Here is a 13,217-nt window from a genome sequence, read left to right as displayed (position 1 = left end):
AAGTTGTCATAGAGTGGAGATGAAAGAGCTCCAACATCGTGTTGAATACCTGAAAAAAAAGCTACAGGATGAACAGAAAGAAAAGGAAGAATTGAAGAGTAAGCTTCAAGAGAGAGACCATCAAGACCTGGAACAATTTGAGAGGCTGAAGCAGACGGTGAACACCCTGCAGGAAAAGTGGTCGAGCAGTGTACTAAGGGAAAGTGGTCATAAATGGGAGATGCAAAAGCTCCAAGATCGTGTTGAATCCCTGGAAAAACTGCTACAGGAAGAACAGACACAAAAGGAGTATTTGGAGAGTAAGCTTCAGGAGAGAAACCAGAAAGACCTGGAAAATGTTAAGATGCTGACACAGGAGGTGAACACCCTGCAGGCAGAGCGCATTAACAGTGAATTAAGGGACAGGGGTCATAGAGTGGAGATAAAAGAGCTCCAAAATATTGTTGAATCTCTGAAAAAACAGCTACAGGATGACCAGAAAGAAAAGGAAGAATTGAAGAGTAAGCTTCAAGAGAGAGACCATCAAGACCTGGAACAATTTGAGAGGCTGAAGCAGACGGTGAACACCCTGCAGGAAAAGTGGTCGAGCAGTGTACTAAGGGAAAGTGGTCATGAATGGGAGATGCAAAAGCTCCAAGCTCTTGTTATATCTATGAAAAGAAAGCTACAGGATGAACAGACACAAAAGGAGGAATTTAAGAGAAGGCTTCAAGAGAGAAACCAGAAAGACCTGGAAAATGTTAAGATGCTGACACAGGAGGTGAACACCCTGCAGGCAGAGCGCATTAACAGTGAATTAAGGGACAGGTGTCATAGAGTGGAGATAGAAGAGCTCCAAAATATTGTTGAATCTCTGAAAAAACAGCTACAGGATGACCAGAAAGAAAAGGAGGAATTGAAGAGTAAGCTTCAAAAGACACACCATGAAAACCTGGAAAATGTTAAGAGGCTGGAGCAGGAGTTGAAGGTCCTGGAGGAAGAGTCCTCGATCAGAGAATTAAGGGAAGAGGGACATAACATGGAGATGCAAGAGCTCCAAGATCGTGTTCAATCCCTGGAAAAACAGCTACAGGCTGAACAGCTGAGAGCTGACGAAATCCAAAAAGAACAGAGGGAATTGAAGAGTACGCTTCAAGAGAAAGACAGACAAGACCTGGAACAAGTTAAGAGACTGGAGCAAGAGCTGAGGGTCCTGAAAGAAGAGCGCTCCAACAGAGAATCAAGGGAAATGCGGCATAACACGGAGAAGCAAGAGCTCAGAGGTATTGTAGCATCTCAAAACAACATGCTACAGTCTGAGGTGTTAAGGGGTAAGAACTTGCAGGCACAACTGGATGAGGAAAGACATCTGCACCATGAAGTGTTCTACAAAGCTTGTAATCAGATTGAGAGTCGGAACAGAAAAGTAGCTCATCTGCAGCAGGAGCTCAAGGAGCAGCAGGAAGAGACCCGAAGTAAAGAAACGGACTTTAAGAACCAGCTGCAAGAAAAGACCAGAAGCTGCATGGAGATGGCCTCCAAACTAAAGGATCAGGAGGAGTACATGGAGCAAGTGTCGGCGTTTCTATGTAAGAAAAAGGAAGAGCCCCCCCGTACAGACAACATCCAAGTCAACACTCCAAACATGGTGCAGGAGACATCTGAGCCCATCCAGAGATCACCTGAGGGGGCCGAGGGAACACCGAAGATGGAGAAGGCCTCCTGGTGGACGAGGTTAAAAAAGGGTGTGACTCTTCACAGGCGCCACAAATAAAAACATCAGAGTCAGTAAGGGTTTTCTCCGGGAACCTCCGGTTTCATCCCATCATAGACATTTTGAAAGAACTTTATTCAGCATAGATTATTAAAAATGTCAATAAAAAAAATAAAAATAAAACTATAAGTCTTTGCATTCAAATGATTTGTGTTCACTGTAAAACCTGGCAAGTTAGTTCAACTTAAACTGTTTGAGGAAAGCGATTGCCTTGAACTAATCAAGTTGCATGAACTCAATATAAATGACCAATGTCTGATCCAACTTAAAGTGTTTATTAGGCTGAATGCTTAACATCAATAAATACAAAACATTTCAATCTTCATTTCAAGTAGTCATTTACGCAGCTTTACTTCTGTTTATTTTAAACATGCCATTTCTTTATGGCAGTATAAACACTACAAAAAACAGGCACAATAATTAACTCATTTCAACAGCAACTAAACACATACACTGGAAAAAATGCCCCTCCAAAAACAAGAAAAAAACCTTATTTCAAAAAATCTGCCAATAGAACAAGAGAAAATTTGCTTGGTGAGATTTCTTAAAATAAGACGTAATATTTAGAAAACTGTGGTCTTCAAATTAGCAGGGAAAACTTTTTTTAAGCAATATTTTACCAGTGTTTTAAAGCTTAGTGTTTGTCTTAAATCAAGATTATTCGTCTTCTACAAATAAGACCTCAGCTTTGTTTCTTCTAAATTAAAACTCAAAACAAGATCATTTGAAGATTGTTTTCCTTAAGATATTTAAGATGCATCGTCTTAAAACAAGTCCCTCTATCTTGCTCAAATGTTACTTGTTAAGTAAATGTATCTTAAATCAAGTGGGAGAAGACATTAAGACTGAAAATGAGACAACTTCACTTGGTAAGATTTTGAGTTTTTGCAGTGTAGCCGTTAAAAGGAAGAATGTGTGACTCTTTGATTCAGTGGATGTTGCTCTTGAGCACCAGCATTAAACCAAAACAAACTGCTGTTTGGAGGCACCTCCGACACACTGAAGCCTCCGCTCTCCTCCAGAGACACAACTCCAGCAACTTCAGGTGTTCGCACATCCAACTATCCCGTGAAGTATGTGAATGGGACAACAAAACAATAGCTTGAAAAGTCAAAATCCTGCACACTCTTGCTAAGTATCACCAATTTATTAGAAAAAAATCAGGAGACTTCAGTCCCTCTGAACCTCGACTGACTCTGTGATTTTTCTCTTATGAATTGTTGATAATTAGCAGGAGTAGTGTTCAGGATTTTTACTTTTCAAGGAACTAAGTATCAGGAACATGAAAAACAACAAAGATGCTGATCATTTACTCCAGCTCATTTCTCAGTGCCTGCAACTTTGGTTTGAACTGCTTTCAGCCTTCATCAAGATTAAGAGAATAGAATAGAGAAACGTTACGAGGGTTAAGAGAACGGATCTCAAATTAGATGTTTTCCTTTGTGAGATCCCGCTTTTAAATCAACGCAAACAAGAATGCACAGTACAGGTCTCTCATGATCACAGAAGTGTACGGTCGCTCTAGGAGGGACAAAAAAGGGAGAGAGACTTCTTCTACTTACTACTTCAGCTCTTGCAAAGACGATGGGCAGGCCAAAGGCTGAAATGACGATTCCCGTTGTGAGGAAGATGGCCAGCTCTTTGCAGGCGTTACTTGCAGAGTCTGTGTCATCAGCCACCCTCCGTGAGATGCAGTACGGGATGGGGGAGAGGATGTAGAAGAAAAGGAGGAACAAAGGCCAGTATTTGCTGCAGAGAGAGGAGGGAAAAGACGGAGGTAAGTTATCACACTTACTGTGAGATGTTGCAGACACTTGGTCATTGGCCATGGTTACATGATGTTTTTTAATTCTGAATTAAATAATTCCGAATTAAAGTTTTCTCCTTCGTGTTTACATGGAAATAGTAATTCCGAATTGAGGTTTACATGGAAAACACGTTTAATTGTTTTTATTTAATTCCTCTTAAGGTCTGGGGGTTGGGAAGGGTTCTGGTTGGACAGGGGCGGGCGTGACGTAATTACGTTTACCGGAAGAAAACAGACTCCAGTTCCTGCTTCTTTCATTTTCGGTTACAACATGGAAGACCACACAATAAGTTCGAATTTCGCTTTGATTTTGACTATAGTTTTTAAAAAGCAGCTCGACACAAACGTACTGCTTCACTTTTGTCAGCTGAGGAGGAGAAGAGAGATAGACGACCGGAGAAGGGAGGCGGAAGACCGGACTGTGGCGATTCAAAGCCGGTTAGTGCAACGGCTGCTCTACCTCAGCCTGAAATATGAGCCCGCCAGCGTGGAATATGTGCGTCATCGCGACGGGACAAGTGAACGAGCATGATCACTTCAGATCTGAGTCTGTTTGTTCAAAACCTTCATGTTTTTTCTCATAATGACGTTTTGCATTGGCTCTTTTAAAAGGTGACATATCATGCAAAATCGACTTTTTAATGGTTCTCTCCCTGAAATATGTGTCCCTGGCATGTCTACAAACCCCCTGAAAATGAAACAAATCCATTCTGCCCCTGTTCTGATTTCTCCACCTTTCTGTAAATGTGTGCTGAAACGAGCCGTTTCAGTTTTCAGTGTTTTTCATACGTCACAACGCCATCCGGTCTGTAACAGGAAGTCAGAGCTCGGAGCTTGTTCAGCCCATAGACTGTATAAAATACAACTCAACCCCTCCTCTGTTTTTCATTCCCTGCACACGTGTGTGCTAACAAGGAGCTTAGGAGGGAGGCATGCTAGTTGTAGGCTGTCTTAGAAAAACACAAAGGTCTGTTTTACTCCCCACGTCTGCAGATTTGAAGATCTAGTGGATGATTTTTATTTATCATGGAAAAGTGCTAGCGCTAGTTAGCATAGCCACATAGCTACATGTTGGTAGCTGTGTACCAAGACACATGTTGACATACTGATAAATAAAACAACAAGAAACACTAAATCTGTGACCAATGGTTCAGAAAGGTCCTGCTACAGGCGCCTCTCCATCAGGATCAGATTCTGGATCAGATTCAGAGGGTTGAAGTAACGTGGGTCTGTGAGCAGCCGTGTATATTCAGCCAACATGTAAACATTAGATCAACGTGCTGGACAGCCGAGGCCACACCCACTTCCTGAGGGGGCGTGGTCAGAGAGCTCATGCTCATTTAAAGGCACAGACACAGAAAACAGCCTGTTCTGAGCAGGGCTGAAAAAGAGGGGTTTACAGGCATGCCAAAATCTGATTTCAAAGTGCTTTTTTGCGCATAAACTTTAAAGAAATGTTTTGGGGACCTCTTAGACCAATATATGTTGATGAAAAAGAGCATAATATGTCACCTTTAAAGGTGTGATAAAGTCCATGTCATAAAAATCTCTCTCCTGTCAAACACTCAAAGTTGGAAACCCTGGTTTAAATATTTGTTTCAAAAGTTGACAGTCCGGTATTATTAAATGCAGATACAGTATATCACACTACATAATTAGACATTATGATGTTTCAGACCTTTGCTTCAAGAAATGTTCCCTAACTGGACCTCTTGTGATTTTAGTTGAATACCCCTGGTATAGAGGGTCAGGACTCAGGGGGAGTTATAGGGACTACTTTCTGCCTTCAAGCAAGTTAATCCCGCCGTGCTTTCACACCTGTATCTAAAGCTGTAATGGGATCATCTGAGCTGCGTGTCAGTGAGTGTGAACAGTGTTTTTACACACACATTATCAGGCTCTCATGGAGTGTGGTGCTGGTACTTACTCGTACACAGGGAGGGCACATCCTAGCATGAGGAACATGAGGCCAATGGCCCCTCCAAAAGATAGGCTAATGAGAGCTGCAAAAACAGACAGACAGACAGACAGAGAGGACATCAACATGGACTTCTTTTTTGTGTATGCACATCTCATCTCTCAAAACATGCAAGTGTTCATCCCTCATTATTCAGAAGCTGGGCCCCTGGCTGCTGAGGCTGTCATGTGATGAATCAGCTGATTTCACGTGTAACAGCCACATCAGCCATTAAGAGAGCATGTTACATGTTAATGGATATACAGTCAGTGCAGCTGCTGTTAACTGCTTGTTAGCATCATTTAATCCAGCAGCTGAGTCTCAGGAAGCACAGACAGAGTGATTACTGGAGTCAAGGTGCAGCTAGCTTAGCATTATAACGGTCTGCTATACTGTGGAAAGGGTGTGACATGTATAAAGCATCATAATTAAACGTTACATGGTTGCAGTGTGTTAACTAGTTTGGATTTATAGGCATTACATTGTGAGTAAGAGGGATGAAGGGTGTTGAGCTAATGCTAACTGTACAGGCTGGCCTGTCGGCTTCACGGACCCGTTAGCTAGCTGGACGTGACAAACACACGCATCCGTTTCAGTCATGTTTCTCCTGCAGTGGTTTAAAGTCACCATTTAAAAAAAAGGATTCATACAAAGGGTCTGAAGTGGAAGGGTCCTACCTTTGATTCCAGCCATCTCTTCTGGACAAAAGCTCGACTCACAGCCCTGACGGATGACAACAGTGCCCCCCTCCTCGGATCTCGAGTCCAGCCGAACTCCAAGCGTACCCTACTGCAGGCAAGATGGCGCCGCCACAACATCCACACCGGAAGTCCATACCGGAAGTCCATACCGGAAGTTACAAAGCTAAAAACGTTGCAATAACATCCGCACCGGAAGGCCATACCGGAAGTTACAAAAATAAAAGCCTTCAAAAAAATAAAAGCCTTGAAAAACAGGAACGTGAACGCAAAATAAAAGCCTTCAAAAACACGTAGGTTTACGCGTAATTCTATGAACTTTTTTGCACTTACATTTTAATCGTATCAGTATTATTGACTAGTTGATTGACTCCAAAAGTGTATAGGCTGTTGAGAATTCAAGTTACTTAGAAGCCTGCACGAATCACTAAGTTATAGTGTTAACGTCTCAGCCATGCACAGCCTTTTGTTCCGAGTGTGTGTTGAAATTCTTAAAGCTGATTATGATGCTGCCGTGATGACATCTGCATATGCCTCTCTTGTTTTGTCTGGGTCATATGTTATTTTATGTTGTGTTAGCCTGACTGTACCTCACCTGCCCACCAGTTCCCTGTGGTGTGTGTCCTGCCCCTGCACACCTGCTTCCCTTTGACTGATTCCCCCAGTGACCCCTCTTCCTTCCTGCACAGCTGTTCCCCACAGGTTTATTATGATAACTGTGCAGCGTGCAGGAGTCTCTTTCCATGGGGACTTGTCACATTATCTAAGTTTGCTGTAGTGTTTGTTCCAAATTACCTTGCATGCTGTCTGCCTATGTGATCACATGTATAGATTAATGAATGAATGAAATGCAGATCCAGAGTAGATCCACAGTCACGAGAGAAGAGCAGAATGTTATCTATGGTGCAGGGGCGAGTGGAGGAGGAAAATGTAGAGGTGTGTGGTGACTGTTTCTTTTTTAACATAATTTGTAACACGTTACAATGACACAGTGACAGGGGTGTTCATTAACCACAAGAACAAACGGAGGGAATGGTTTCTCCTTCTATTTTGAGACATTAGATGGGCGTAAACACTCTGAGCTTCACAAACAGTTTTATTCAGATTGAATGCTTGATGCATGTACACCAATGTCTTAACAAGATCACTTTATTTGGCGTCCATGAAAACATTGAAGTTGGAACCTTCAATTAGAATGACTAGAAAAACTGCAAATGTATACATAGCTACTGTTTCTTTCCATCCAACCCCTACTTGAAATGTAGAATTATACTTTATTTTATGTTTTTTTAATGTTATATGTATGATGTCTTAACCCTTTTGTATTGATAATGTTGTACTTGAAAATGAACAATGCACTTTTGCTATTACAAACTCCAAATCAACATAAAATATTAGGACTAAAATATTTCAACTTGAGGCACCACTGTCAGCCACTGATGATAGATGTACAGTACACATTTCTGGGGAGCCTCTGTTGTTTTTGTGGTGAATATAGATCTCTGTGTACAGCTTGAGTGTATTTTCCCTCTTACTTACAGTCTTTTCCTTCTCATCCCCTCCCCCCACACACACTAACACTCTACATTATTCTGTTCTTCATACACAGCGGGATCTCTCTCACTCACTCTCTCTATCACAATTAGCTTTCTGCTAATTGATTTAGCAGCGACAGACTAATGCAATCAATACGCTACACGAAGAAGAAACTTCCCGTTCGAAGCATCTGGCATTGGGTAGAGAGGGGGTTAAAGAATCACTTCCGGTATGGACTTCCGGTATGGACTTCCGGTGTGGATGTTGTGGCGGCGCCATCTTGCCTGCAGTAGGGTGCCTCTCAACCTGGGGGGACAGAGCCTTCTCAGTAGCCGCCCCCACCCTCTGGAACTCACTCCCCTCCCATATACAAAACTGCTCTGACCCTTCAGCTTTCAAATCTCTTTTAAAAACTCACCTTTTTAAGTTAGCTTTTCATTTGTGATTTTACTGTTGTGTTGTTTTGTTTGATCTGTGTTATTTGTTTATTTTGCTTGTATTGATTTTAACAATTGTACAGTGTCTTTGAGTTTTTGAAAAGCGCTATATAAATAAAATGTATTATTATATATATATATATATATATATATATATATATATATATATATATATATATATATATATTTATTCGTTTTTTTATAAAAGCAAATAAACCCCATTGTAATAATTGACTACAATACAGTGCTATATTTATGAACAAACACATATGCTAGGAGTTGAGGGAGAAACAAAAATAAATACAACAAGATTTAAAGAAAAAAAAAACTAAAAAGTATGGAAGACTTCAACAAAGGATTGGCAGCTTGGATAATTAAAACATTTACATATTTCCAGAGTATTTAAGGTTTTAGGAACTGATTAATGGTGACTGAATGTTTCATTTTTACATTTTTTAAGTTGATTTTTAATACAGATTTTCCGTTGCAAATTTAAATTTCATGAATATGATTTTTTTTAGCCTGAATAATAAAAAAGACTAATAATATAACACAGTTTATTTGCTCCCTTTGCTGTATGTTTCCTCCACGCCACCAGGGGGCGCCCACGTTCCGCACTCATATTACTGCGTCACCAGAGGTTATAGGTCATGTGTCTGACGCCGCCACATGCATGATGTTGTGTTGTTGATACTGAAGATTTCTAAGGATTTACCGCTTCTAGAGGATTCTTCTCAGTAGGTTTGACATTTTATTATTATTTTAATACAATTCTAAACTTTAATCTTTTATATGAAATGTTTAAATTTTATCAGGTTAACATAATGTCGCGTCTTTTAGGTAGGTAAATGTAAGATTGCACTCTCAGTTCCAATATCGGACACCTCTTTTCCTAATTCTCACCTTTAAAACTGTCACTTTGTCTTAAAAACTACTTACTAACTAGTTGTTTGGGTAGTTTTAAAGCTATTCTGATATCATCGATTACCTAGCTGACTTTCAGCGGATTGATAAATCAGTTAAAGCTTTGTTCAGAAGAGATGTAAAGTGTCAAATACACACTAAATCATCATTATCAAGGTTTTGATTGAGATAGATAAGTGTCTAATAGAGTTGAATGTGATAATGGAAGTGAATGCAGTAGTTGTCATGTTAGCTAACAAGACTGACACAACATATAGCCTCTTTAATAGTCCAGGGATGTATTTACATTATAATTACATAGAATAAAGGAGATTTAATTAAATTTAAAGGTGAAAACATTAAACCTCAACTTGGAACTATGACTAGGGCTATGTCCAGGACTGGTGAGGTAATATTTTGACTCAATATATCTGCTCTTCTGGTGAAATCTACCATGATTATTTTTATTGGGACATTTAGTGTGTGGAAAGAAGTGAAAAGCAGACTTTGTTGATATGATTTGTCAAAAATAAGAGATAAGAAGAGGCCAGAATGAAGCTGAGATGACAGCCCTTCTATCCTAGATTCATAGCTGCAATCTTAGATCATTTTCTGGCATCTTTAGTCAAATCAAGTCAAATTTATCTGTATAGCACATTGTAAATAGCATGAGTTGACCACAGTGTAGATGTAGAAGTCATATATCAGTTGTTCTGTTCTCAACATGTTAACTTTGTTTTGCTGTTTCAGGTGTTCTGCAGTCCTCTGGTCCAGACTGATTTTTCCTCTGAGGAAAGATAATGAGGAACTTGAAGCTACTGAAGAGCCTGCGGAGCTCTGAGCTGCAGGGTCCCGGCTCGCCGCAGTGCCTCTGTGTGCGGGCGGACACCGGGTCACTGCTGGTCGCCTCAAACTACTCCATCACAGAATATGACCCACGTACCGGCCAGGTGAGCAATGACAAACTGTGCCTGTCCTTTTGCTTTTAATGGAGACATAAAAATAGTTAAGTAGCAGTGTTAGTTTGTTTTGGTGTCATCTCATTGAGCTTTTGAAATTGTGTCCACTCACCTCTTCTGTCTTGCAGGAGCTCAGTGAAGCATCATTGACAGCTGAGGGTTTCCTCCACGAGGACGGTAGTGGAGAGGTGGTTGGACTGCAGGACTTGGCTGAACACGAGTCTGCATGTTTGGCCACAGCTGGTGGTGATGTCATCCTGTTCAACCTCAACACGTGCAAGGTTAGCAGCTGAGACAAGATGAAACATTTCTACAAAGGGCTGTGAGACTATTAGGAGTGTTTGGCTTTAATGGTCGAAGTTAGAGTTGGTTTTAAAAAAAAGTCCTTACAGAAGTGTGTGATTGTTGTCCCACAGTTGGAGTGTGTCGGCAGTGTGGACAGTGGTCTGACCTCAATGAGCTGGAGTCCTGATGAGGAGCTCGTCATTCTCACTACTGGTCAGTGTGTTATGTGTGTTCTCATACATTTTACTTAAAAGATTACTCATCGCATGGTTTTCCATCAGAAGTTTCCCCATATTTTGTAAATGCTGAATCTTCAGTCAGCTTTTTTCCACGTAATTAATGAGATACAAGTCGTTTCTGTCTCTACAGTTGACTAAATACCAACATGCACTCATATAGTTTAAGTTGTTTACATTTAATGTTTTGTGAGAAGCTAATCTTTGTGCTGTGGTGAAATATTGTCAGTGGGAATTTGACATTGGCAGTTAGAAATTCAAAGTCATGTATTTGTTTGCAAATTGTCAAAGTTATACAAAAGTAACTGCTGGGTCAGGGTGCCCTGTTGCTTTAGATATGATCATAAGAACTAGTTAAAGATCAGTGCTTAGTGAATAACTTTGTAATTGAATAAATCATGAGCAGTGTAAGAGAGGAATAAACCACTTCACATTTGTGCTCACAGGTCAGGAAACCATCATCATGATGACCAAAGACTTTGAGCCCATCACTGAGGTCGGAATCCACCAAGACGACTTTGGTGAAGGTGAGTCCGATATAAATAGACTCTGGTTATATCATTGGGTACAGACCTGAAAATCCCAGGATGATTCTCATAGAAACATCTTTGGTATAGATGAAGGTATTAAGAAGTATTTTATAAAACCTTCTGATGTGTTGAACAGGAAAGTTTATCACGGTGGGCTGGGGAAAGAAGGAGACTCAGTTCCATGGCTCAGAGGGGAAACAGGCGGCCCAGAGGAAGACCCAGGTGTGTGTTCAAACATCATCCCAGCTTGAAAGAATATAATTGTTTCATAAACAGTTGAAATCATTCTGTCTGATGCGTCCTCAGGAGGTGCAGCCGGCTGCAGCCTGCGATGACCGCAGGCCGAGGGTGACGTGGCGAGGTGACGGTCAGCTGTTTGCAGTCAGTGCTGTTTGTCCTCAGACTGGGGCCAGGAAGGTCCGGGTATGGAACAGAGAGGGAGTCCTGCAAGCCACCAGTGAGCCCATCAACGGACTGGAGCAGGCGCTCTGCTGGAAGTAAGGGATCTCCTGATGCTTGAGTGTATTTCACTTTTAACCTTCCACATGAGAACATTGTAAATCTTAGTGTGGTTTTCATGGAGAAGAACGGACTGCTGCACAGAGACTTCACCCTACCCTTCAGCAAAGACCAGGCCAAGGTAGGTTCTGCTCAACCAAACCCTCTATTTAATGAGGTAGTGCACAAATTATGAACACCAGCAAGTCATATTTATATACCAATTTAAATCACTGACATGTTTTTGCTTCAGGTGAAGGATCTGCTGTGGAACAGTGACTCCACGGTGTTAGCTGTTTGGTTGGAGGACATGACGGCCGGGGAGGACAAACAAGTCAACACTTGCAGTAAGTTCAGTCAAAGCTGCAGCTTCAAAACATTCAATTAAAAGTGTTTGATCACTTTTGTGAAAGATATAATCTGGGAAAAGTTATCAAAATCTACTGAAGCAAGACATTTTGCAAGTCTCTGAAAGTTCTTTATTCCTCTGAGGATTTTTATAAACACCCTTATTAGATTTTTTTCTTTTTTCAAACAACATTTGAATGAAGATGTTTCCAAAACTGGCATATTCAAGTCTATACTCCACTTTAATGTTACTTTTGATACTAAAACAGAGCCCAATCTGCACATTACAAGACTCAGTCTATGACTGAATCTGTCCATCATAGTTCAAATGTTTTTATTTTACCTTTAAAAAGTTATTTAAACAGACGAGTCTCTCCAAAAGAAGGCTTTTCAAGTCAATCAATGCAAGAATGAAGTGAATGAATGTATTATTGAATAGATGTATAGCATACGGTTCCCTCCTTGTTAAGTTTGTCCGTCCTCCGTCTGCAGTCCAGCTGTGGTCGGTGGGGAACTATCACTGGTATCTGAAGCAGAGTCTGGACTTCGGCAGAGACTCTCGAAAGGCTCCAGTTTCTGTCTTCTGGGACCCTGAGCGCCCCCTGAGGCTCCACGTTGTGACCCGCGCCTGGACCACCATCACCTACGACTGGGGCTGGACAACCGAGAGAAGCCCCGGGCTGGACGCCACCGATGGCGCCAACGTGGCTGTGATTGATGGAGGTGAGAACGAATGAGACGAGAGGATGTAAAGCTGAGGGTTGACTTCAGTGTGAGGTTAACGTTCACGTGTTTAAACTCCTCTTAGATAAAGTCCTGGTGACGAGCTTCAGGCGGTCTGTGGTTCCTCCTCCCATGTGTTCATTCGAGCTCCAGCTGACCTCCCCGGTCAACCAGGTGACCTTCCTCTGCCAGGCTCAGATGACCAATCAGCTGGCAGCAATGACCTCTGATGGACAGATCTCAGTCTACAAACAAGGTGTGGTGTTACATGTTCTGAAACCTTCACATGATGTAACAGCTTGTGGGAAATTAAGGAAGCAAGTGAGGAGAGAGTAATTCAGACCAATCGATACTGGATTAATTGTTGACATCCCTACTTGGTAACACTGATTTGTATTTGTTTGTGCTGTTTCTGAATATTTCTCTGATCAGTTTCTTCCTTCTAATTCATCCAACTATGTGTCCAGATTTAGGAGAGAAGGCTTCTAAAACAACAAATGGATTCAGAACGGTGTCTCGTCCCCTGGTCCTCCAGAAAACCTTCAGG

At 41.3% G+C, this 13,217-nt stretch overlaps 4 protein-coding genes across 4 annotated transcripts in view; 3 read left to right on the top strand and 1 right to left on the bottom strand.

Moving 5' to 3' along the window:
- LOC117817031 (leptin receptor overlapping transcript-like 1) overlaps positions 1-13,217 on the top strand; it is a 762,389-nt gene that overhangs the window by 642,138 nt on the left and 107,034 nt on the right. The window lies entirely within an intron of this gene.
- On the top strand, positions 7-1,897 carry LOC117817019 (trichohyalin-like). Its single transcript, XM_034689461.1, has one exon. It carries the CDS (start codon positions 20-22, stop codon positions 1,751-1,753), a length of 1,734 nt encoding a protein of 577 aa, XP_034545352.1. The 5' UTR covers positions 7-19; the 3' UTR covers positions 1,754-1,897.
- LOC117817034 (leptin receptor overlapping transcript-like 1) lies at positions 2,008-6,285 on the bottom strand. Its single transcript, XM_034689480.1, has 4 exons — positions 6,195-6,285; positions 5,488-5,563; positions 3,316-3,502; positions 2,008-2,257 (listed from the first exon to the last, which is right to left on the bottom strand). The coding sequence occupies exons 1-4, from the start codon at positions 6,208-6,210 to the stop codon at positions 2,249-2,251; spliced, it is 288 nt and encodes a 95-aa protein (XP_034545371.1). The 5' UTR covers positions 6,211-6,285; the 3' UTR covers positions 2,008-2,248.
- The window catches only part of LOC117817012 (elongator complex protein 1-like), a 31,113-nt gene continuing 26,701 nt past the window's right edge, over positions 8,806-13,217 (top strand). Inside the window, 7 exon segments of the mRNA XM_034689451.1 lie at positions 8,806-8,929; positions 9,842-10,041; positions 10,179-10,331; positions 10,467-10,548; positions 11,018-11,098; positions 11,238-11,323; positions 11,408-11,518. Of these exon segments, the coding sequence (XP_034545342.1) occupies positions 9,892-10,041; positions 10,179-10,331; positions 10,467-10,548; positions 11,018-11,098; positions 11,238-11,323; positions 11,408-11,518 (663 nt within the window). The 5' untranslated portion in view covers positions 8,806-8,929; positions 9,842-9,891.

This window comes from Notolabrus celidotus, chromosome 8, assembly GCF_009762535.1.
Source record: "Notolabrus celidotus isolate fNotCel1 chromosome 8, fNotCel1.pri, whole genome shotgun sequence".
Classification (NCBI taxonomy): Eukaryota; Metazoa; Chordata; class Actinopteri; order Labriformes; family Labridae; genus Notolabrus; species Notolabrus celidotus.
This window is presented reverse-complemented; position numbering and strand designations above follow the sequence as displayed.

Excerpts from the sequence above, each read along its gene's own strand:
- LOC117817034 (XM_034689480.1), bottom strand. Across the intron at positions 3,503-5,487 it reads TGTGCCCTCCCTGTGTACGA|CAAATACTGGCCTTTGTTCC; the intron begins GTAAGTACCAGC and ends CTCTCTCTGCAG.
- LOC117817019 (XM_034689461.1), top strand. The coding sequence starts at position 20 with ATGAAAGAGCTCCAACATCGTGTTGAATACCTGAAAAAAAAGCTACAG.